This window comes from Xenopus laevis, chromosome 1S (assembly GCF_017654675.1).
Source record: "Xenopus laevis strain J_2021 chromosome 1S, Xenopus_laevis_v10.1, whole genome shotgun sequence".
Lineage (NCBI taxonomy): Eukaryota > Metazoa > Chordata > Amphibia > Anura > Pipidae > Xenopus > Xenopus laevis.
Genome location: NC_054372.1, coordinates 107,576,511 through 107,599,318, shown reverse-complemented (window position 1 = coordinate 107,599,318; position 22,808 = coordinate 107,576,511). Strand labels below are relative to the sequence as shown.

The following is a 22,808-nucleotide window of genomic DNA, read 5'->3' as shown; positions in this document are numbered from 1 at the left end:
CTTCCCTTAAAAATCTAAATGGGTTAATTATGGGCTGAAGTGGTCCATTGCTTGCTGGCAGTATCCCATTATTAAACATGCACATATTGTCCTTCTTCTCCATGGAGTTGCCTAAACATTTTGTAGCCACAAATTACATGACCAGAAACTGATGAGACCTGATATATAATCTATTTCAAGTTATTGTAAATTTGCCAAGGTTTGTTGACATTCAATCACATTATTGAGGAGATGTATTAATTTGCTGAGAGCCCTATTAGAGCAGCATACAGTGTGGATGTACTGAACTATATATAGTAGTTTGCTGGTTTGTTCCAGATTCAAATGGCCAAATTAGTTTCTACTGTGTATGACTGTATGTCAGTATATCAAATTATAATTTAGATTAAAAAAAATTTCAGGCTGATAAATTAAACACCTTGATTGCTACACAAGTGATTGTATGCATTAACCATATGAAGGCTTTCATTTGTATATGAGATAAACAGAGCTTCTGTGATCTGCCAGATTACCTTTGTATACTACAGGTGCACAGGAATGAATTAACATATCCTGCATCAGATGAGCCACTGCATATATTAACAGCAGAGGTGATATCATGAAAAGCTTGTTACCTGCCTCCGGTTTGCACTTTCCCTCACTAGCTGGAGCATCTTAACTAATGAAAGCTTTTTTCTTCCAATTAGTCTGAGTACTAAATGGGTAAAGCCATGTGTAAAGACAACAGGTAACATTTGCTCCATATTTTTGACACCTCAATGTTCTCCAGATAACCCAGCCTATATCCATTATCTGAATAGAATCACCTCATTCAAATGGGAAATGCTTCCTTGTGCAAAACAATTGGACAGCCCCTCAATTCTCAGGATATTTGATATTTTCCAAAAGTGAACACATAGTTCACTGCTAATATATTTTACAGGTATTAGATCCCCTACCAGCGAACCCAGTATCCAGAAAGTGCTGAATTACAGTACATGAAGGCCATCTCCCATTAAATCCATTTTAAATAAATAGTTCTGTTTTTTAATTACTTGGCCTCTTCTCTGTAATAATAAAACTGTACTTTGTACCTAACCCTAACTAAGATGATACAAATCCATAGTGGTAATAATACAATCCTACTAGGTTTATTTAAACTGATTTATTTGCTAACTTAAAACTAATAAAAATAATTTTTGGGGATCAGTGTTTTGAAGTAAAACAATCATATAGAATAAAGTTTCAGTGTAGGATTGGATTGGCCAGACGGTCTGAATATTTATGCAAAGCATTATATACAGCATGCTGTGATTGTTATACAATATAACGCTCATTTTGTAGTTTACCCCACCAAATGATCTATTTATTCTCTGCCAGACCAAAAAAAGACCCTGCCTTGTTTCATACATTTCCAGTTATGCATTTGTTTATTGGTCTCTGGCCAATAACATGGGATAACGTTGTTATAATTATCCCTATCTTTCCTATCCATTGTTTCACAAAATTGTATCTAATAGTCATATACTATATAGGCTGCTCTTTTGCCCTAAATCCATTGAGACCGGAAGGCAAGTTGAAAGAGGGAGGGAACTCTACTGCTCTATTCTTTAACTTGATATTCTTTCATTCAGCAGTCTGTCATTTTTATTGCCAGGACTTGACATTAGCACTCCAAGCTGTATTAGCATCCATTTCAGCTGATCAGTAATGGTATTAAAAAAAACATTTAACTTCAACAGTGAATGATTGATGACAGGGGCATAAAAATCCACATAAAGGAGGAAAAAAACCAACAAAAACATCTATATATTCTGTACCAGCCCAAGGTAACCCACATCCCTTTAGATCTGTGCCTCCAAAGATGCCCCAATAGCTCCCCGTCTTCTTTTCTGCTGATTCACTGCACATGATCTATGCTGCTGTTTGTTACTGAGCTTAGGGACCGACACAATATATTGATAAAATATATAATATAAATGTGACAATATAAGGCTGAGGCTGATTAGTAAATAAGTATTGGCACATGGCAGCTCAAAAAAAAAGCACAATAAGCATTAGGATTTAATAATCAGTCCTGTAGCATCAGGGTACAGTATATGACAGACAAACCTAATTTTCTGCTTGATAATTTACAACAACCCCTAAGCATAGCTTCTCAAAAACAGCTCAAAGCACACTGAGAATGTGCATGTCTGAGACACTCCTAACACAATCCAAGATGGAAAACTCATGTGACAACTTTGAAGGCCTGGGTCATTATTACTATAAAGATGCTGAACCTTTAGGCTGGTTCAGTATGTTCAATATACAAAATATGGCATTTACTGTACATACAGTCACATTGGAATCTGCTAAAAAATGTAACCTTGTGAACTCTCATCTTTCAAAAGGAAAATTATCCTTAAACAAACTGTAAGACCAAAGTAACACTACAGTAGCTCAAGAAATAAATAAATTAATGTCATACTGCACCAACACCCAGCAAAAACCCCAATCTCTATCCAAGTGAGAATCTATTGTACTTACCCCAAAAGCCTTAAAGTTATTTTTGCTGACTCTTCAGGATATTAGTGTCACTCAGTACATATGCCGATCATGGTCAAATTGAAAATGTCAAATTTTTTGAAGTTTTTCTAGGTCAAAACGCCATTCAGAAAACACGATTCAAGTTTTGCGATTTATCATACACTGGCCCAAATTAGACTATTTGACACCTTAAACCTGCTGAGTTAATGTATAAGTTAATGGGAGAGGCCAACTGACCATTTTTATGCTGTAAGTAGCATTCTGTCATAGAAAAAACTCGAATCAAGTTTAGCCAAAGTCGAATAGAATTCAATTTGCGTTTTCAGGTCGGAAATATTCGTCCAAGTTTATTTGTCTGAATTTTGGAAATTCAATTTTTTTAGTGAATAACCTCCCATTTGAATTTCGAGTAAAATCGAATTAAACACGCATCTACCTTTTTTTTTGTACATAAACACACATCTACATTGCATAAAGATGTTATAAGCAAAATGTGTGTTAATTACAATAAATTCCCATATGATATAAGAACGGGATGTGCAGTAGTGTTTCCATAGCCTTGCTTCGTTAGTGTAAGTGCTTTGGCACTGTAGACTCCACTCAAGAGAGATGCTTCAAGAGGTTCTAAATTCTGATTAAACACAATGTCATTAATCAAGAGAAAGACACAGAACAGTTGGCAGGGTCCAGAGCTGTAAAATGTTTAAGACATAAAACATTACCAAGTAATTAGAATGTTCCTTTCGGAGGAACACTGACTTCAATAAAGAGGTAAATGATAGCATGTTTATTGTGGATGTAGGAAGACAGTGCAATATGATAAACTGTATGTATCAGTTATCATGTATATTATTAGCCTCATTAATCATAACCCCCAAAATATGACAGCCATCAACATTTTATTTTCACCAGACTGGCTCTCTCCATCTGCCTCAGTTATTATATGTTCCCCAAAAGACAAGAGCCTACTGCCCCCATTGTGCATGGGTGTTTGCATATTGAGAATTGAAGGTTAATTATATTTGAGCGCTTATCTCCATCCGTCTGCAAAGAAGCAATAGTTCTCTAGTGGTCCCAGACTGTTAAACCTGTGAAAAGCCTTTAATGAATTTTTTTTTTTTTTTTGGTGGTCAGGAACAAGAGAATATTGCAAATGTGATATAGAATCAGTGTGCAGGAACACATTCTAATTCCTCATTGGCACAACTCTTCAAAGTTCTTTATTTCTGTAGCTCTCCATTATTTAAGTATGTCAAATAAAACAGAAGAATATTCATTTTCAGAGCATATTGCCTATATGGATATCTGTGACTTATAAAGATTGACATAAATCTGTGCACTGGGCATCGCTTACCAAGAAACCAAGTAGCTTTTTTTCATTTTTTAGAGAAAGCCATAACAGAAAGTAAACTAAAAAAAATAGCAAAAGAGGATCAATTGCAAATGCCTTGAGACTATGTATTCTGTATTCTAATATGAACTTTCTAAGGTAACAGTGTATGAACTGACTCATCAGCTGTACAATAATCACAAAGGAAATGTAGCTGTAAATATAATCTGGGGCAGATTTATTAAAGGTCATAACGACATTTTTAAAAAATTTTGAAAACTTTATTTTCTAGCATTTTTTCTCGAATGAAACATATAACATGAGAAGGTAATTTAAACATAGGGTAGGACTTATCATCCTTTGTCTAACTCACCTAAATGGTCTATGTCACTTTTTAAACAGGTTTCACGAAATGAACACAGTAAAGTGTGTTGCACTTGGCACTTTATTATACATAACTAAGGATACTGCGTCATAGAATCCATTTTGCACTTTCCTACAGAGATTTGTTTTATATAAAGTATTATGTTATGTTGCATGGAGTTTTTTCCATAGACTTGCTTTGTATTACATTTACTCAAAGCTTATAAAAAAAAGCTTGACCTCGATGAACTGGTAAAATGTTTTTTGCCAAATGAAAGCTGAAGAACTTCTTTTTTATTTGAAAAAAAAAACCAGTGGGTAATTAGAAAAGTTCTTGTAGTGGAAATAATTCAGTCTGTGTGAAGAACTTTGACAAATCTGCCCCGTTGTCTTTGATTGCTTGCATGGTTCCTATAAAACATGTCCAAATATTAGGGTTCATGTAATTTCAGCAAACATATTGCTAATTTCTGTGTTATTAGGTTGAACTGTATTTTTATATGAATTGGGCAAGTTGTGTGCAGTTGTTTCAATAAAATGCTATAAAAATAAGGTAATTGTTTGGCTTAGGAATCCTGTCTTGCTTTTAAAGGGATACTGTCATGGGAAAAAAAAAATCAAAATGAATCAGTTAATAGTGCTGTTCCAGCACAATTCTGCGCTGAAATCCATTTCTCAAAAGAGCAAACAGATTTTTTTATATTTAATTTTAAAATCTGACATGGGGCTAGACATTTTGTCAATTTCCCAGCTTCCCCAAGTCATGTGAAGTGTGCCTGCACTTCAGGAGAGAAATGCTTTCTGGCAGGCTGCTGTTTTTCCTTCTCAATGTAACTGAATGTGTCTCAGTGGGACATGTATTTTTACTATTGAGTGCTGTTCTTAGATCTACCAGGCAGCTGTTATCTTGTGTTAGGGAGCTGCTATCTGGTTACCTTCCCATTGTTCTTTTGTTTGGCTGCTGGGGGGAAAAAGGGAGGGGGGTGATATCACTTGCAGTACAGCAGTAAAGAGTGATTGAAGTTTATCAGAGCACAAGTCACATGACTTGGGGCAGCTGGGAAATTTACAATATGTCTAGCCCCATGTCAGATTTCAAAATTGAATATAAAAAAATCTGTTTGCTCTTTTGAGAAATGGATTTCAGTGCAGAATTCTGCTGGAGCAGCACTATTAACTGATTCATTTTGAAAAAAATTTTTTTTCCCATGACAGTATACCTTTAAAGCAGTCATATCAGTTTATAACAGTAAATCAGGAGTTTAGAAAATCCAGCCTTTTTAAGTACCACTATCCTGAAAATGAATTTGATGGTCACATTAGAATATGATCTCCTTTACAAAAGCTGCTGACAGCCTGTTAATATCAGGAAGGTCTCAGCCAGTGTAAACGGAGTATTAATACAGATTTGGTTTCATAGATTTCCTACAGTTCCATCAATCTAATGGCATCACGACTACCCCAGCTGTTGTGGCACTCCATAATTATGACATAACTTTTTTTTATGTAGAAACTGTAGGCGACAGATGTTCCAAGTTGCCTTTCTTGGAATCATTTTTACAGTAAAACTGATTACTGCATGATTTTTATGGCAAAATCAAATTAGAGACAGTGGAGAAAAATGGACCCTGTGTTACTCTACCACTTGTGAAAGTATGTTTCCATTGCTTGCCATCTTGAACTTGCTGAACATAATTCAGTGTGAATTGAGCAATGAAGTATAATTCTAATGTATAATAAAAAATGGTCGACCCCGAATGGATCCTATTTGTTATTATAACAGGCATGCTGTAACTGTGCAGTAAATGATACAAACCCCAAAAGAGACTGGTTGGAGCTTATATTCAAGTTTAATTTGACTGATGAGGGAGCTGTATCCGTGACCAGCCTGAATGATTTGTTTCCTATTAACAAGGATTTAAATGGCTGACTCTGTATTCTAATTTGGCACCTCATTCTCAGCCCTTTCTACCTTATGCTTTTATTACAGGCATATTATTGCTCTGTTAACACTTTGTGATGAAATACTGCCAGCAATTCATGTTTTCTTCACTTGCCATGCTTAATGTCTCAATGAATTGAAAAAATTCCATGTTTGTGATTGCATGTTTCATAAGGATAGTTACATGTATTTTTAGCCATATCTCAGTCTTCTTATGATTCTGTTGTGGGTGGAATTCATCAGGATTAAAAGTTTTACCACACATTTGGACTGCAACATCGTTGAGAAAATACCATAGTATATATTATCTGCCGTGCATATGGCAGACTTGCTTCTAACAAACTTTTGTAAAACAAGGGTAGATCCATTTTACATTAGTTGTATGGGGCTTATTCATAAGAGGTTAAAAAATGAAAACTGTCCATTGGTCAACTATTATCAATTAAAAAAAAACTGTATTCTTAGTTATATCCTATGGGCTTTCTTCTTTTCTGCACTCAATTATATGAAGACATTGTGTTTTTAATATTTATATTTATATATATAGTAGATCTTAATATTGATGACGAGTTTATGACTAGTTTACTTTGTACTAATATTTTATGCTTTATGAATAGCTAAGCGACCCCTCCACCCATATTATGTTTCTAAAGGCATCAAAATAAGAATATTTTCCAACCTTTTATAAATACGCCCTGGTTTATGACAGTCCTTATAAGTATGTATACATCTTAATGAATTCCCCCAGTATGATGTTGTTTTTCATATTCACTCATAGTGAATAAACTAATCTCCAGTGCTATGTGTCCCAGCTCACATATCATAGTCCATGAAGCTACATTTTGCACTTGGGATTAGTATATGCATTTTCATAATACAGATATTAAGGTTTTTTATACATGTTTAAAACACCTGCCCAAGTTTTATTATTATTTAAAACCTCACTGGTGTGATTTATAAACATAAGTGCTAAACTGCACCATTGCAGTTAAACAAATCAGCCAACCAAATCTTTGTATTGAATATATATATATAACTTGTAGTAGAGTGTTCAATGTTAAACGGTTGCTATTAGCAACTGCACTTGTGCAGGTTAGCACCTTTGTTAATAAATGGGCCCTGCTGTGTAGAGCAGTAGTGCTTTTTGCAATGAAACTTTGTTCATGGTCGTGTCATAAATAATACAGTAGCTGCACTGCCATGTGACTTGAGAATGTTGCTTCATTATACCAAATATGTTTTGTGTTGGCACTTCATAACTGAGATCTTAACAATTTAAAAAAAAGAAAAGGAATGCTAAGTTTAAGAAACTTTATGATCAGCTCCATTTCTAGAAGTATTTTGAAACAAAAAAATATGGACATGTTTCCAGAGTTATGGGTGTGGTTTGTTTCTGTTTGTTTTTAATGCAGAGCATCCGGATTGCACCCAGAGGATGAAGGAGCAATTGGGGCTGTGGGAAAATTAGAAATGTAACTGGGTAAATATTCTTTTTTATAAGATTAACCCTTTTCATTTTTATGGTTACTGTACTGTATGTTTTGGCTATGAAATATGTGTATTACTAAACATAAAAAGTAGTCGGGAGCCCCAACAAAGACATTGCCATCAGTAACTAATGAATAAAAAGGCTGTATATATATATATATATATATATATATATACGGTATATATATATATATATATATATATATATATATATATATATATATATATATATATATATATATATATATATATATATATATACGGTATATATATATATATATATATATAGTGGTTTTTTATATTTTTAAAGTTTAAGAGATAATGCACTGATGACAATGACTCGACGTGGGGTGTTTAAATGTCTAAAGAACTACACCTTCAAAATGAACATGGCTAGAAATGCTGTATTTAAATGTTAACTGTACCAGGAGAAAGTTTCAGCAGTTATCCAGTTGTTTATAAGAGCTCACCATCTTGAATCTTGAAAGGTCATCTTTTGAGAGTCCGTTTCATTCACTTGCTCAGTGTGCTCTGGTCAATTATTGAAAAGCTAAGCTTTTGGGGCTTTAAGCATCTGTTGATGAAATTGATGCTAAGAGACTAATTCTAAAATTTACAGAATACGGAATGCATTGATTTCTGAGCTGCCATATAATGTGAATCTGAATTCATTAAATAAATAGACCTGACTTGTATTCCATGAGCTTTTTATGTACTATCAATCCAGCAACTCCATGTGAGACCTTAAACAACCTTGTGTTGCATACCACGTATTAAACTAATATGGCTCCAAAATATTGATGGATTTGTGAAAATGTATCTTTTTATTTTCTTTTAGAGGAAGTATATTTTTTCATTGCTGTAATCAGCTATACTCAGATTTTCTTAACACGGAGAACATAAGACATACTCACTGTCAGTAATAGTAGTAGAAAAAGACCAATACAAGGAAATGATTTAATAATAATCCTTAATTTAAATTAGACATCATACTTTGTGTTGCATATTATGTTAACATACTGCATGCACACATATTAAAACAAAACATTGCATCAGGGGGTATGCAGGTGTGCTTTGGTCCATCTGGAAGGCAGAGACCTATTAGAGTGGGCTGTAGAGCATAGTAGTGTTTTCTTAATTTATTTGTTGCAGTTTCAAGTCTCAGTATTTCTGGATATGAAAAATCAATATACAATACTATATTTGTGTGTCCTACCTGTATTTTCTTCATATGGTGAGCTCTGCAACACCACAGGTTTTTGTCAAGCAGGAAAATGAAACAAAAGCTCTTTTTCTAGAAATATTTCTGTATGAAATATTTTATGTATGATCAATTAATTCACCAATAATAAATTCAATATGTCCTTCCCCAATTAGAATCACCAGCAGAGAACCTAGAATGCTAAAAACTGACACTCCAGATGGCAATAGAGATTGATAACTAATTCATGTTAATGGTAATGATATATGATAATGATTCATTGATCATTTTAATGATAGAATTTGTTGTGCACCAGAAAATTTACAATTAGAAAATCTGTGGTATTTTAGTAAACTGACTTTTTGTTTTTATTTTAATTTTGCACTATAAATGATCACACTATGGGGCAAATTCACTAAGATTCGTAGTTGCGCCAGGCGTAACTTCGCCGCACTTCGCCACACTTCGCCAGGTGTAGTTTCGCTAGCGATCCGCAAATTCACTAAAATCCGAAGTTGCGATTAGGGGTAGCGTAAGGTTGCGAAGTTGCGCTAGCGTTGATTCGCTAAGCGATGCGAAGTTACACTAGTGATGGTTAATTTGCATATGGCGCCAAATTCAAATTTCAATAGAGGAATATGTAGCAGCACTACAAATGCCTGGGAAACCTTCAAAATATCAAATAAAATTTTTAGTTGGCCCTACACATGTGCCCACTGTATAGTTAAGGTGCCATGAGTTAGGAAATGTAGGGGGGAAGGAGGGGAGCCCCAAAAAAAAATTCGATCTTTTTCAGCCTATCACCCATAAAAAATGCAAAAACGCCAGCGTTTTTTGGGACTTAGAAAAAATTTTAGCTTTTTTTGAAGCAATCCCTATCTACTCTATTGCGTTTCGCCTGGTCTGTGGTGGCGAAGGAAGTCTAGCGTAAAAGGTAACGTTCAGTACAATGCGCGCATTAGTGAATTTGCGTAGTTATGTCCGTTGCGCAAATTCGCCAGGCGTAAGGGTGCGAAGTAACACTAGCGAATGAACGCCAGCGTTCGTTAATGAATTTGCGAAGTAACGAAAATGACCAACGCTAGCGAATTGACGCTTAGTGAATTTGCCCCTATATCACAAAAGTCCAGTAAGTGTAATCTTATTCTTCCTTCTGTGCCTGGCTAAATCCAGGACCAAGTATTTGGAAAGCTCCAAAATGATCAATGGTTTCTGTCCCAATCTCTCTATTACACTGCATATTCAGTATTTCAATGCTTATTTCCTGATAGCATCCACAAAAGCTTGACTTTACAGCTACAGTATGTGTAAAGGCATGGTTAGAAACGGGTAACATGCTCATGATATACTGTAAATCATTCCTATAAAAAAAAAGTTTGTTTATTAGCTGGCTCCATTATTATGTGATGAAATAACCTCTAACCATCTTTATTAGTGCGGTTTGATTGCAGGCTGTAAGGTAACATAATAATCAACATTAATTATGTTGTAAATTAGTAGACACCCCGTGTGCGGCTTTAGTGCATATAGTATTTTTCATATGCAAGTGCAGGGCTATGAACTACAGTGATAAACTGCTTTTAAGAAACATCAGCGTGCCCCCCCCCCATATGTACAATAAAAAGGCAAGTTTTCACATTAGCAGTAACCTACAGCAACCAACACCATAGTAAGTGACTAGTAAGTGATTGGCTGCTGTGGGTTACTGCACCTAGGCCAACTTAAAGCCTTTTATTACATGAGGTATATCACAAATAAAACACACTTAAAGAGATACTGACAACACAAATAAAAATTTTTTATATCAATCATAACATTGTCTTTGCATGCTATTTATAATTTTGCCATACTTTTATTTGCCAAGTGCTTTAACAGACCCATCTGACACCATCCGTTCCTCCTGCTGCCATTTTTGTGCAGCAATAGTCCGTTAGCATTAGAAACTGACAGGTTGAGAAGGGACAGACAGGTTGGCAAAACAGTCAAGTCCATTTACGAACAATTGTATTTCAATTTTTTCCACAAATATGTTTTTTCTATATTTCTTAAAAGCTCTAAAAATGTGAGATTTATTAAGTGTAAACACAATGAAAATCTCTAATGCAAAAATGTTGCTAGTAATTGTCCAAAAAACTCAAAAAAAGGAAAGAATCGTATTTTCATGATCAAGATGCCATTCATTTCCGTTTAAACCTGAGTTCCCTGAATCAAATAAATGCTGTTGACTTGAAACCATCAGCGCTCCCTAAAAAATGATGAAATGATTTACTTAAATAACAACAGCTTGTTCTAAATGTGTTCCTTTGACATATTGCCTACGTATCCCGTTTTTAAATTGTATTAACAGATTGCTATTGGTTATGTGACAATAAAGAGACTGATAAGGGGGCCATTTCATTAATCAGATTTATGCTTCATTAGGCTGGGGCAGAACAGAATTGCAGCTCTCATTAAGCCAGGCTAATATTGGTTGTAGCTAGACTAGTTTGGAAGATAGATGTATTGGATAGTAATGCTGTGTTGCAGTTTTCCCTCTATTGTATCCGCAGTTTATACAAATACACCCTTGCCTTACTATACTACAGTATATTGTATACATTACTTTCTAGCATCTGAATGTGCCATTTACATTTAAATCGAAGTCCACGTCACAAACAAGAAGTTTGTAGGGAGGAATGTATTATTTATAAATATCTGCAGTTTTGATCTTAATAAAACAAGCAGCCTTATGGCAGGTCAGTGTGACAGTGTTAACTTGCATTGGTCCATATTACCCCAATCCTCTAACCAAATGGGAATCTTAGGTTTCAGTTGGTGACAGCAGAGTGCTGGAATCTTTCTTTGCAGACCCCATTTGTCTGATGTACACAGTTTCATTTCACCCAACAGCTCCCTCTTTTGGCTGGTTGTCCTTTAAACAGTTAAGGCTCAAGGTGACAGTGACCAAAAAAGTTACTTTTTATGTTTTTGAAACACATTATAGTATAATATAGTGTGAGACATACAACTGACTGTTTTGAATACTGTTATGCTGTGGCTCCACTAGTCCTTTGGGTGGTAATAGGTTTGGGTGGTTATAGGTTAAGACTAGTCTGCTTAAGGTTACACACAGAGGTTTCAATTTAGAGCTCTTTTTACTTTAATACATTTCAAAAAGTCTTCCATTTTAGAATGACAGGAAAACGAAATCTTCTTTTTTTAATAAACTTGTCCCAATTTGCAGAGGGCAAATCTCAATATATGTATGACCTTTCAGAGCTCTTTCAGTTGAATAAAACAAAGGGGGTATACTTTCCTAGAAGTTACCTTAAAGGGCACCCGTTGCCAAAGAATATTATTCCCCAACAAAGGTGTGGGCTAATAGAGCTTGCACTCTGGTGGGGGGTAACAGTCATTTTTTTTTTCAATTGCCCCCACCAGAACTAGGACACCTGCATTGAGCGGGCATGTTGGGGCACAAGCATGCGCATAATGAGCAAATGCCGCAACTTGCTCATTATGCGCATGTATGTGAAGTCATAAGCGTGTTATGCAATTTAAAAAACAAAAACTGCTGTTAACACCAACCGGAGTGTGGGCTCTATTAGCCCTCACCTTTGGTTGGGGATAATATTTTTTGCCAACAGGTGGCATTTAAAGAGAAAACAGATTCACATAACTTTGAAATAAATAACCCCTATATATTCATTACAGTCCCCTTTCTTGACTATTCTGCCTTTCTTACATTGTACAGGTTGAAATAAAGTTATTCATATGTACCTTTTAGTGGCAAAGTGCATAAAATATCTTTTTTTAGATTTTTTAATTTCACCCTGCTTTCACAATAGAGTACAAAGCTCTGCCCTTCTCTGTGAATCTGCACTATTGCATTTAGAGAAAGTGGGGGGTGGCACACAAATGGGCAATTCCATGGAACACCCCACTAGCTCGTGAATCATCCAGACACTAAGAAAAGCCCCTTAATGCTTTTGCACTTGCACTGGGGCAATGATAAGAGTCCTCTTGCTTTTTTTTAAAAGACGTTTCAACAGAAATATTTCAAATGCCATGACATATTTGCTAACAGTTTTCTAGAAATTAGAGGTTGTTTTAAGGCTAATGGTACAATACATAGATGTTGCCTATTACACTGCAAAGCTTAGCTGTGGTCAAAACAACATATGCACCATGGGCCATAGGATCTTCTGACTTTGAAGTCCAATTGGGTTTTAAAGAATTAAAGTATAATCAAATGCCCGCTACAATTTGACAAACAATTTCCAATACCTCTTTTTATGGCTATGTGCAGTTCAAAATATTTTTTATGTATAGAAAAAATACAGGGATGGGACCTTTAATCCAGAATGCTCGGGACCTGGGTTTATTTTTCCAGATAATGTATCTTTCCGTAATTCAGATCGTCATACCTTAAGTCTACAAAAAAGTCATGTAGGCTGGTTTTGCTTCCAGTAAGGATTAATTATATCTTTGGATCAAGTACAGGTATGGGATTTATTATCCAGAATGCTTGGGACCTGGAGTTTTCTGGATAAGGGATCTTTCTGCAATTAGGATCTCCATACCTTGTCTGCTTAATAATTTATTTATAATTAAATAAACCCAATATGATTGTTTTGTCTTTAATAAGGAGTAATTATTTGTTAGTTAGGATCAAATACAAGGTACTGTTTCTTTATTACAGAATTTTAAAAAAATCTTAATTATTTCATTAAAATGGAGTCCATGGGAGATGGCCTTCCTGTAATTCTGAGTTTTCTGGCTTTCCGGATAACGGATCCCATACCTGTACAAGGTACTGATTAATAATTACAGAGAAAAAGGAAAGAACAATTGGATTATTTGGATAAAATGGAGTCTATGGGGCAAATTCACTAAGGCGCGAAGCGCCGAACGCTAGCGTTTTTTCGCTAGCGTTCGGCATTTTCGCAACTGCGCAAATTCACTAACGAACGCTGGCGTAGTTTCGCTAGTGTTACTTCGCAACCTTACGCCAGGCGAATTTTCGCTAGCGACGAAACTACGCAAATTCACTAACTTGCGCAGTGTAGCGAACGCTATCTTTTACGCTAGACTTGCTTCTCCACCTCAGACCTGGCGAAGCGCAATAGAGTAGATAGGGATTGTTTAAAAAAAAAGTCAAAATTTTTTCTAAGTCCCAAAAAACGCTGGCGTGTTTTCTACATGATGGCTGATAGGCTGAAAAAGATCAAAATTTTTTTGGGGCTCCCCTTCCTCCCCCCTACTTTTCCTGACTCATGGCAACTTACCTAGACAGTGGGCACATGTGTAGGGCAAAATAAAATTTTTATTTCCAGATTTGAAGGTTTTCTAGGCATTTGTAGTGCAGATACGTGTTCCTCCATTGAAATTTGAATTTCGCGCCGTATGCAAATTAGCCTTCGCTAGCGCAACTTCACTTTATATAGCGAATTAACGCTAGCGCAACTTCGCAAACTTACGCTACCCCTGAGCGCAACTTCGCATTTTAGTGAATTTGTGGAGCGCTGGCGAAGTGCGGCGAAGAGCGGCGAAGTTGCGCCTGGCGCAACTTCGATTCTTAGTGAATTTGCCCCTATGGGAGATGACCATTCGTTAATTCTGAGCTTTCCGGATCATGGATTCCATACCTGGATTTATTTTGCATTTTTATAGCTTTTGCATTAGTTGCCTGTCTATTTTACCTCTTTCTAGTTTGCAATTTGGAATGTAACCAAACAACTGGGTGTTTCTGAGTCTATGATTTAATTCTTACCTTTGTACTTATCCTTTTGCTATTCATCCTTCAGTCTGTTATTTAAACCTCTGCATCGTTATTAACAAGATGTTGCTGAAATTCCAGAGTGCAAAAAAAAAAAAGCACATAAAAACTTGAAAAACGCAATACAAAAAAACGACAAAAGCAAATTTGTACTAAAAGTTAATTATATGCTAAACTACCCCCTACTAACTGTCAATTTCTAAACAAGGTTAACAGCTTTATTCAGCATTCTTACACACTATAAATAGATATTTATACAAAATCCTAATTCTCCATTTAGGGGAAACCAGTACATTATTAAAACAACTAGACCCTACTTCTTCCATTAAAATTTGTGCATCAGATATTATTATTTTTTGAATATGTTATTTTGTTACATTATTTAACAAAAGTGCAATAGATTATGAAGTGACTAGAGCTTGGCAAATCAATTCTTTTTCAAGCGAGGTGCCATAATGGAAATCGACTTCTATGAATGAACTCTTGTCACTAAGTTATGAGGAGCAGAGCTAATGCAGTGCCATGAGTTCATCTTTATTATTGTGTTACACCTGAATCAATTGACATAGTCGTTTTTTTCTCCCCCCCCTTCCCTTTAAGCAAGAGATGGCACTTAATTGAATAAAAGTCAATGTAATTATATTAACAGAAGTCAGTTTTTGTGCTGACAGAGGAAGAGGGACACTGCTCAACAGATCTGGCCTGTGCATTTCTGCATGTAGTCTGGGCTGACAAATTGGAGACGACTGCACATACTAATTAGATCGTAGGCTTTTCTTTCCACTGCTGTGATCGAAAACAGAATAAAGGAGAAGTCCCTTTTCCCAGAGCAGCAATCACAGAATGTTATGTTTTCACAAGTCGTCTCTGCAAAGCATGTCCATCTGGGAGCATACATTCCATACACAAGTGTGAATTTATTCTCCATGTGCTTGACAGTAAGTTGCAGTGTTACTGACCAGAGAAAACTCTAATTTTAAAACAGTGAAACCCTAAGAATTCAAAAGTTCCCAAAAAGAGCATATCTGAACAAATCCCCCAAAAATTGTGATTGTGAAATAGTGATTACAGAATGCAGTGGTACTGTATATACAGGGATAGGATCTGTTATCTAGAATCTTGTTATCCAGAAAGCTATGAATTACAGGAATGTCATCCATTTTAATCATATAATCCAATATTTCCCCTTTCTCTGTAATAGTAAAACAGTAACTTGTCCTTGATCCAAACTAAGATATAATTAATCCTTATTGGAAGCAAAACAATCCTATTGGGGTTAACTAATGTATTAATGATTCTTAACTCAACGTATGGTGATCCAAATTATGGAAAGACCCCTTATCTGGAATAGCCCAGGCCCCAATCATTCTGGATAACAGGTCCTATACCCATACTTAAATACATACATTTAAATGTAATAAATAATCAATAATAAAGTCCCATATACATAAAAATGGAAATCTAGTAATGGCGATATCAATCCCATAAATGGATCCTTCTAAATGGGTGCTGTCATTTCTAAATATGCAACTCAAGCATTGAGTTGAGTAGGAACAAAATGATTGTACATGTATATATTGATGCATCTATAGGCATTAAACAGTGCAACACATTTTTTTTTAACACAAAACAAATAAATAGGTTCTGTAATGAAATATGTAATGAAACAATCCACATATTTATAGTTACAATTAAGAGCTAATAGATAACAGTACTGTTAAAGTTAGGTAAAAGTTAAGAATATATATATATATATATATATATATATATATATATATATATATATATATATATATATATATATATATATATATATATATATATATTTATATTAGCAGAAGGACCCACACTCAATTTGTTGTGAATTAAATGTGTTTTCAATGCATATCCAATGTTACGGCCCACATTAGGGCCTTTTTCAATATATAGATAGAATAGAATATTTCAGAGCTGAGGATAGCAGAAGTACTACATCAGCTTCATAACAACAACTTCCCATATGTTGATTATAAAGAGGTTTAAAAGGGAAAAGAGGTGTTGTATTCTAGGGCCACTCATACAGTTCCTATGCTGTATGTATAATTGTTGTAAACAATTTGTCTAATGTGTTCTGCTATAACCTCTTTGATCTTGTTGTGTTGTGTTGCATGTTGCCTGTATTGTTTCTGCAATGCTATTAGTCAGGTACTTGATAGCCAGTGAGGTAAATGTTGAGATTTGCAGCAGACACTAGGTTAATAAAGTTGTAATGTTTGTATCTGGTTTTCTTTTTTTTTTTTAATTTACATTTTTGTTTATTATTTTTAGACACAGTTCCAACATTAATCTCCATCGCAAATTGTTGACTAAAGAACTGGACGAGATGGGGCTGGACTCCTCTCAGCCTGCACTCCGTGATGAGTTCTTGGCAAAGATCTATGGTGGTCAGCATCCCTTGGGGCTAGATATTAGAGAAGAAACTACATCTCCAGTCGGAACAGAGGATTCCCACATCAATGGCTATGGACGAAGCCTAGCAGACGACTACATGGTCTTAGATTTAAGCACGGCATCCAGCGTCCAGTCCAGCAGCAGCATTCATTCCTCTAGGGAGTCTGATGTTGGCAGTGATGAGGGCATTCTCTTGGATGACATAGATGGGGCAAGTGACAGTGAGGAGTCATCTTACAAAGCTGATGCTGGTCCACATGTCACTGGACAAGGATGTGATGGAATGGAACCTTCCATGTACTACAGCTCTGCTGTGAGCAATGGTGGGATAATGTGCAACATTTGTCACAAAATGTACAGCAACAAAGGGACTCTGCGGGTACATTACAAGACTGTGCACTTACGAGAAATGCACAAGTGCAAAATTTTGGGGTGCAACATGATGTTCTCTTCCGTACGCAGCCGTAACAGGCACAGTCAGAATCCTAACCTCCATAAAAACATTCCTTTTCATTCTGTGGAATAGTTTCCAGATGGACACTGCAAATCCCATCTCTGGCAGGGCACACACCTGAACTGCTCTATATTTATATATAAACGTACATATATTAAAATGTATATGTATGTTGTATATCTATATATAAAAATCTAGATATATATTCTTTTTTAACTAAAAGGTAAAAAAAAAAACACTAGGTGCTTTTTTATTTTCAATTGGGGATGAAATTACCCTCAAGAGGACTACATGAAAAAAAAAATCACAACAAACAACCCATTTTGTTATGGAATGAAGTCCTTGTTTATCTCCAGAGATAGTGTCTTAATATACCAGTGACTGTTGCTTGCAAAAGAAAATACAAAATGTCAAAAAAAAAAATCCAAGACTTGTTTTCCACAGGTCAGTGTGTATTCTGGGGGAAGACTCAAACAAGCATGGCAGGTCCACCTGTAAATATGAAGCTACAATGGGTGGACATTAATTAACAATTGTCTCGGTGGTTGTGGAGCTAGGGTCCCTTTTTGCAACTCCATCCAAATTGTATGCAGTAAAATAGATACTTTTTAGCTTTTGTCATTTGTTTTCGCTTTAATGCACATTTTGCAACACAAACCCCCGAAAACACATCCATGTTTTTAACTACCTTCTAAATCTAGATTTACCCCGGTGTTGCACGGTTACAGCACTAACAATGAATTGATATTTTCTTTTGTCATTTAAAATTATTTGTGTAAAAGCAGTCATGCACTTTGTTCTCCAAACACTATGTAGTCCTATCCTTCTTTTTTTTACCCTTCAGTGTCAAAGGACATTCCCACCAGGCACCATAATACTGCTTAAGGTACTGAAGTAGCTCAAGCCATTCACTGTAGATGCTTTGGCTAAAGAGGACAGGTCAGTGAAAGGGCATGGTTGCCAAATAAAAATAAAAGTATTAACAGAGTTTTGCAAAATACTAGAGAGGAAAACTGCCAAGTTTGCACATGTCAAGTGAATTTCATAAAAATGCTGTTAAGCTGCAAGCCATATTTTGTCAGCCTCCAGAAAAAGATAAACTTAAGTATTACAGAAAAATAACTTACAGTAAAATAAAATGATTTTTTTTTATCTGGAATCCAGAAAATGCTCATATTCATATTGCACAGTTAGAATTTGGGGCCACACATAGTAGGTGGAGCACTTGATGTTATGAAATCAATAAGGTCTGGGATGGAGTACTGCAACATCATTATGACTTGTATTGTGTTTATTTGTATACTGTGGCCAACCCATGTAGACATAAATAATATTTCTTCATATCCCATCAAGTACAGTGATAATGGGGTGTTGTCAGCTGACGACTGTATACAGCCACACAGTTAGAAAAAGATTTTTCAATCGGCGCATGATTTATCATAATTTTATGGCTTCTACCTGTGTAGAACTGACATTTTTAACACAATTATCCTTAATATAGGATGACAGTTTCTAGCTTGGAAAATTCTCAGTAAGCTGCTATAATAACATTGAAGGATGTAGCTTAATAGGTCAATTAAAGAAAGCAAATCACTCTTAAATTATAATTAATAGACGTATATTTTATGGGACAACAACATTCCAAACAACTTTTAACGAGGTACAAGTCATTGAATGCAAGAAAGTTGAACTTAGACTCAATACTGGTTATTTAATGGGCTCAGGCAGTGCTAGTTATAGCTAACAGGCCTCATAACTGGAATAATTAGCTGACTAAACAGGCTCTCGCCTGTTAAAGAGCTTTACCTGCATTTTCACATCAGGTAAAATAGATTATGTTACATGGCCCTTACATTGGGTAGAGATTGTAATAGATCCAGCTGTGGTTAGCAGGGCCTTGTGACCTTACTGCTCTTCCATTGATCCCCACATCAGGACACACAGACCAGAAATGCTCATAATGATGATGAAGGCACATGCTTGACCTCAGATGGAAACATTCCTGTCTGCAGTGGGAAATTAAAAAGGAAGTATATCAGTATATAAATGTTTCTAGATTTCCTGAGGGATTTTACAGAAAACAACACTTAGAAATATATTACAAAGCGCAAGGCACTTTCTGAAAACCTTTATATTTGTTTCCGGTGTTTACGCATTTCGACTGAGCTGGTAAGCCACAATTCCTGCTTGCAAGACCACCAACTGTACAAGCAGAAGGATATTTACACAAGTTCACCATTCTGCCAAACCTAGAGATTTTTTTTTTTTTTTTATAAATGTTGTAGCCTCTTTCAGCCTGTTTTCCACATGATACCTCGATATACAATATGAGCTTATAAAGTTTCTTGTGTATTACAGTATCTTTCTGCATCTGAATGTCATGTTTTTAGGTTACAGCATTATATGTTATAATTATCCATGCCTTCATTTTTTTTAAGTGTTTAAGCAAATGTCTCATGTTTGCCAAAGGAGTTTATTATATGCATCCTAATTGTTTTATTTTTACTTTTTGCTCTTATTTGATGTATTGTACAGAGCACTTGTTATGGATTCAAAACATATGCATTGCTAGCAGACAAGACAGTATTTACATTGACACTGATTGCTAAAACCTTGCTTTGTTAGCAAAGAACTCTTGAAAAATGCCCAAAAGGAATGATCATTTTTGTTTCTTTCTGGGTGCATAGTGATTAAAGACTGAAAATACTTGTGAAATCAGTAAAAAGACTTTTTCTTAATTTAACGTTACATATGTCCGACCCTAATGTTTACTGAGAAAAGCTGAGGAATTTTTTGATGACCTTTTTTTTTTTTTTTTTAAATTGTCACTGAGTTTTAAGTACTACTCTCGGTTCAAATGAATAGCATTCAGCTTAGTTTTTATACTGTTCATGTATACTGTATGTGTTTGTTTAATTGCAACCGGATTAAGTAAAGTGTACTCTTCTTGCCGAGATTGTACGTGTGTTGGTGATAACATTCCGTTACACTGCCCTTGGCCTGACCTTCAAAAGCTGAAATGCAATATTATCTTTTAAAAAGAATATGAACAATTTTCTCAAAGACACAGTTTTCACTGTATGATACAAACATGTTTTAATAATAAAAGGAAAAAAATGGTGATATTAAGTACATCAATGTTTTGACTCACAAACATGGGTTTGAGATGGTTGTTGGCATTTATTTAACTGTGTTCTTTCAACCTCTACATGTCTGGATAAATCAGAGGTTCGGCGAAAAGACACATTCTGTTTTTATTACCATTCAGCTTGTTTCTACGCTGATCAAAGGTTTTATGATTTTCGCTTTCTTACAAGAGGCTTTGAGTTATAAGCACAGTGTAATAAGCATTTTTAAAATGTGCATTATCCACTGGCTTAATAAGCTACACAAAAACGGATTTAGTCGGTTATTTTGTCTGGTTTTGAACTTACCACCTGCTTGACGATTTTTTTTTATAAAATCTGACTTTTAAAAAATCACGAATTTTTTGGAATTTATTAAACCCTGAGAATGGAAAAGTCCGAATCTGAAAATCCGGCATCTCAGACCTGTCGAGGTTGCATATAAGTCAATGGGAGAAGTCCCAATGATTTTTTGATGTGCGCTGGGTTTCGGGCAATTCCCCAAAGTTTTCGGAGTTTTCATGTGAAAATTACAAAACAATCGTGAAATTCAGATGAAAAAGTCTGAAAAATTCATGAAAATCAGGTTTATTTTCCTGCAAAGCAAATTTTCCGGAAAATGTAATAATAAATAAATGTAAAAAACCCGAGCTGAGTTTGTAGCAGAAAATATTGAGTTAAATTCGGACTTTGATAAATAACCCCCTTAGTGTAGGAATCTATGGGTAGCAGCTTAAGACAATCCTTGGATCCAGCAGCATCACAGTTGGTCTGTCCTGACAACCTCTATTGAGGCTGGATAAATGGGGTTTTTTTTTGCCTTTTCTCACCATTCAGCCCCACCATCAGTTTGAAAACATAAAATTTGGCCTGTTTATAAACACTGTAACACTCAACATTCCTTATATATGTATTATAATGTATGTAAACATAATATGAACGTATTGAAAAAATAATTTTTTAAAGCAAAAGTATTCATTTGTAAATTACATGGCTAAAATATACACCCAACCAGCAATGATATTTAAGCAACTGAAGCCAAACCTGCATTTAAGTTTATGAGAAAGTTATGTTTATAGGAAAATAACAGTATTTCCTGAATAAATATTCTCAATCCAGACATACTAGCCTACTACCCATACTGCTTGGGGGTAGTATTTCAGGCCAAGCAAAGAAAAAGTCTGCTACTGGCAGACACAGGTGTAATATGGTAACTCTTAAGTCATATGAGGTAATATCATAATAATTGCAACATTTTCTCTAGGTCTGCTAAATAAATATCATAAATCAGATGCTTGCTTTCAAACAGCAGTCTATTTAAAGGACCATTGAAGTCTTATAATTTGAAATTTCCATTTATTCATTAACAGGATGTGGTACTGTATGTGTATCCTTAGGTGGAGCAACTCAGAATGGAATTTGTTCTGCACCTTTTAAGTTATATTTAGGTTTAGCACTTCCCAAATAGTAATACAACTAGTTACTTAAAAATATAATATATAGTAAAATATATACTAAAGGGGACCTGTCACCCACGCATAAAAAACTGTATAATAAAAGTTCTTTTTTTGCTGAAATTCAAATGATTTTTCAATTTAAACATCCATACTTGTTATAAAGGAATTTAAAAATCTAAGCTGTCAATTATATATTGCCTGCCCTGCCTCTATACTTACGGCATAGAGGCGGGACAGTCAGTTACTTTTCATTCAGCACTCTAGATACCAGTGCACTCCTCACTAGGGATGTAGCGAACTGCCGATTTGGTGTTCGCGAACACCGGCAAAAAATGCGAACGTTCGCGAACAGTTTGCTAACTTCGAACACCCGCTAAAATCGTTCGATTCGAACGATCGAAGGATTTTAATCGTTCGATCGAACGATTTTCATTCGAATCGAATGATCGAAGCATTTTCATTCGATCGAATGCTTACAATCGTTCGAACGAATGGAAATCGTTCGATTTTTAGCGGTCGAAGGAATTCGAATGGTCGAATGGTCGAACGATTTGTATTCGAATCGAACGCGAACTCAAAATGCGAACGTCGCGCGACGTTCGCGAACATTCGGCGGACGCGAACGGTCGAAGTTCGCGCGAACAAGTTTGCCGGCGAACAGTTCGCTACATCCCTACTCCTCACATTCCCCTTCCTTTGTCACCATCTAATTGTGTAGCCAGTGCATAGACATGTGCATTATATCCCACATT

General features: G+C 35.5%; 1 protein-coding gene across 4 annotated transcripts in view; it reads left to right on the top strand.

Annotated features, from left to right (window-relative positions):
* The window catches only part of bnc2.S (basonuclin 2 S homeolog), a 355,235-nt gene extending 334,636 nt beyond the window's left edge, over positions 1–20,599 (top strand). For 3 of the 4 annotated variants that reach the window (XM_018243745.2, XM_018243744.2, XM_018243746.2), the window contains one exon: positions 16,898–20,599. In XM_018243745.2, the coding sequence (XP_018099234.1) occupies positions 16,898–17,546 (649 nt within the window). In that variant the 3' untranslated portion in view covers positions 17,547–20,599. Of the gene's footprint in view, positions 1–7,555; positions 7,624–16,897 lie in introns of all 4 variants that reach the window. The other variant, XM_018243747.2, reaches the window with a different exon arrangement.
* The last annotated feature ends 2,209 nt before the right edge of the window (positions 20,600–22,808 follow it).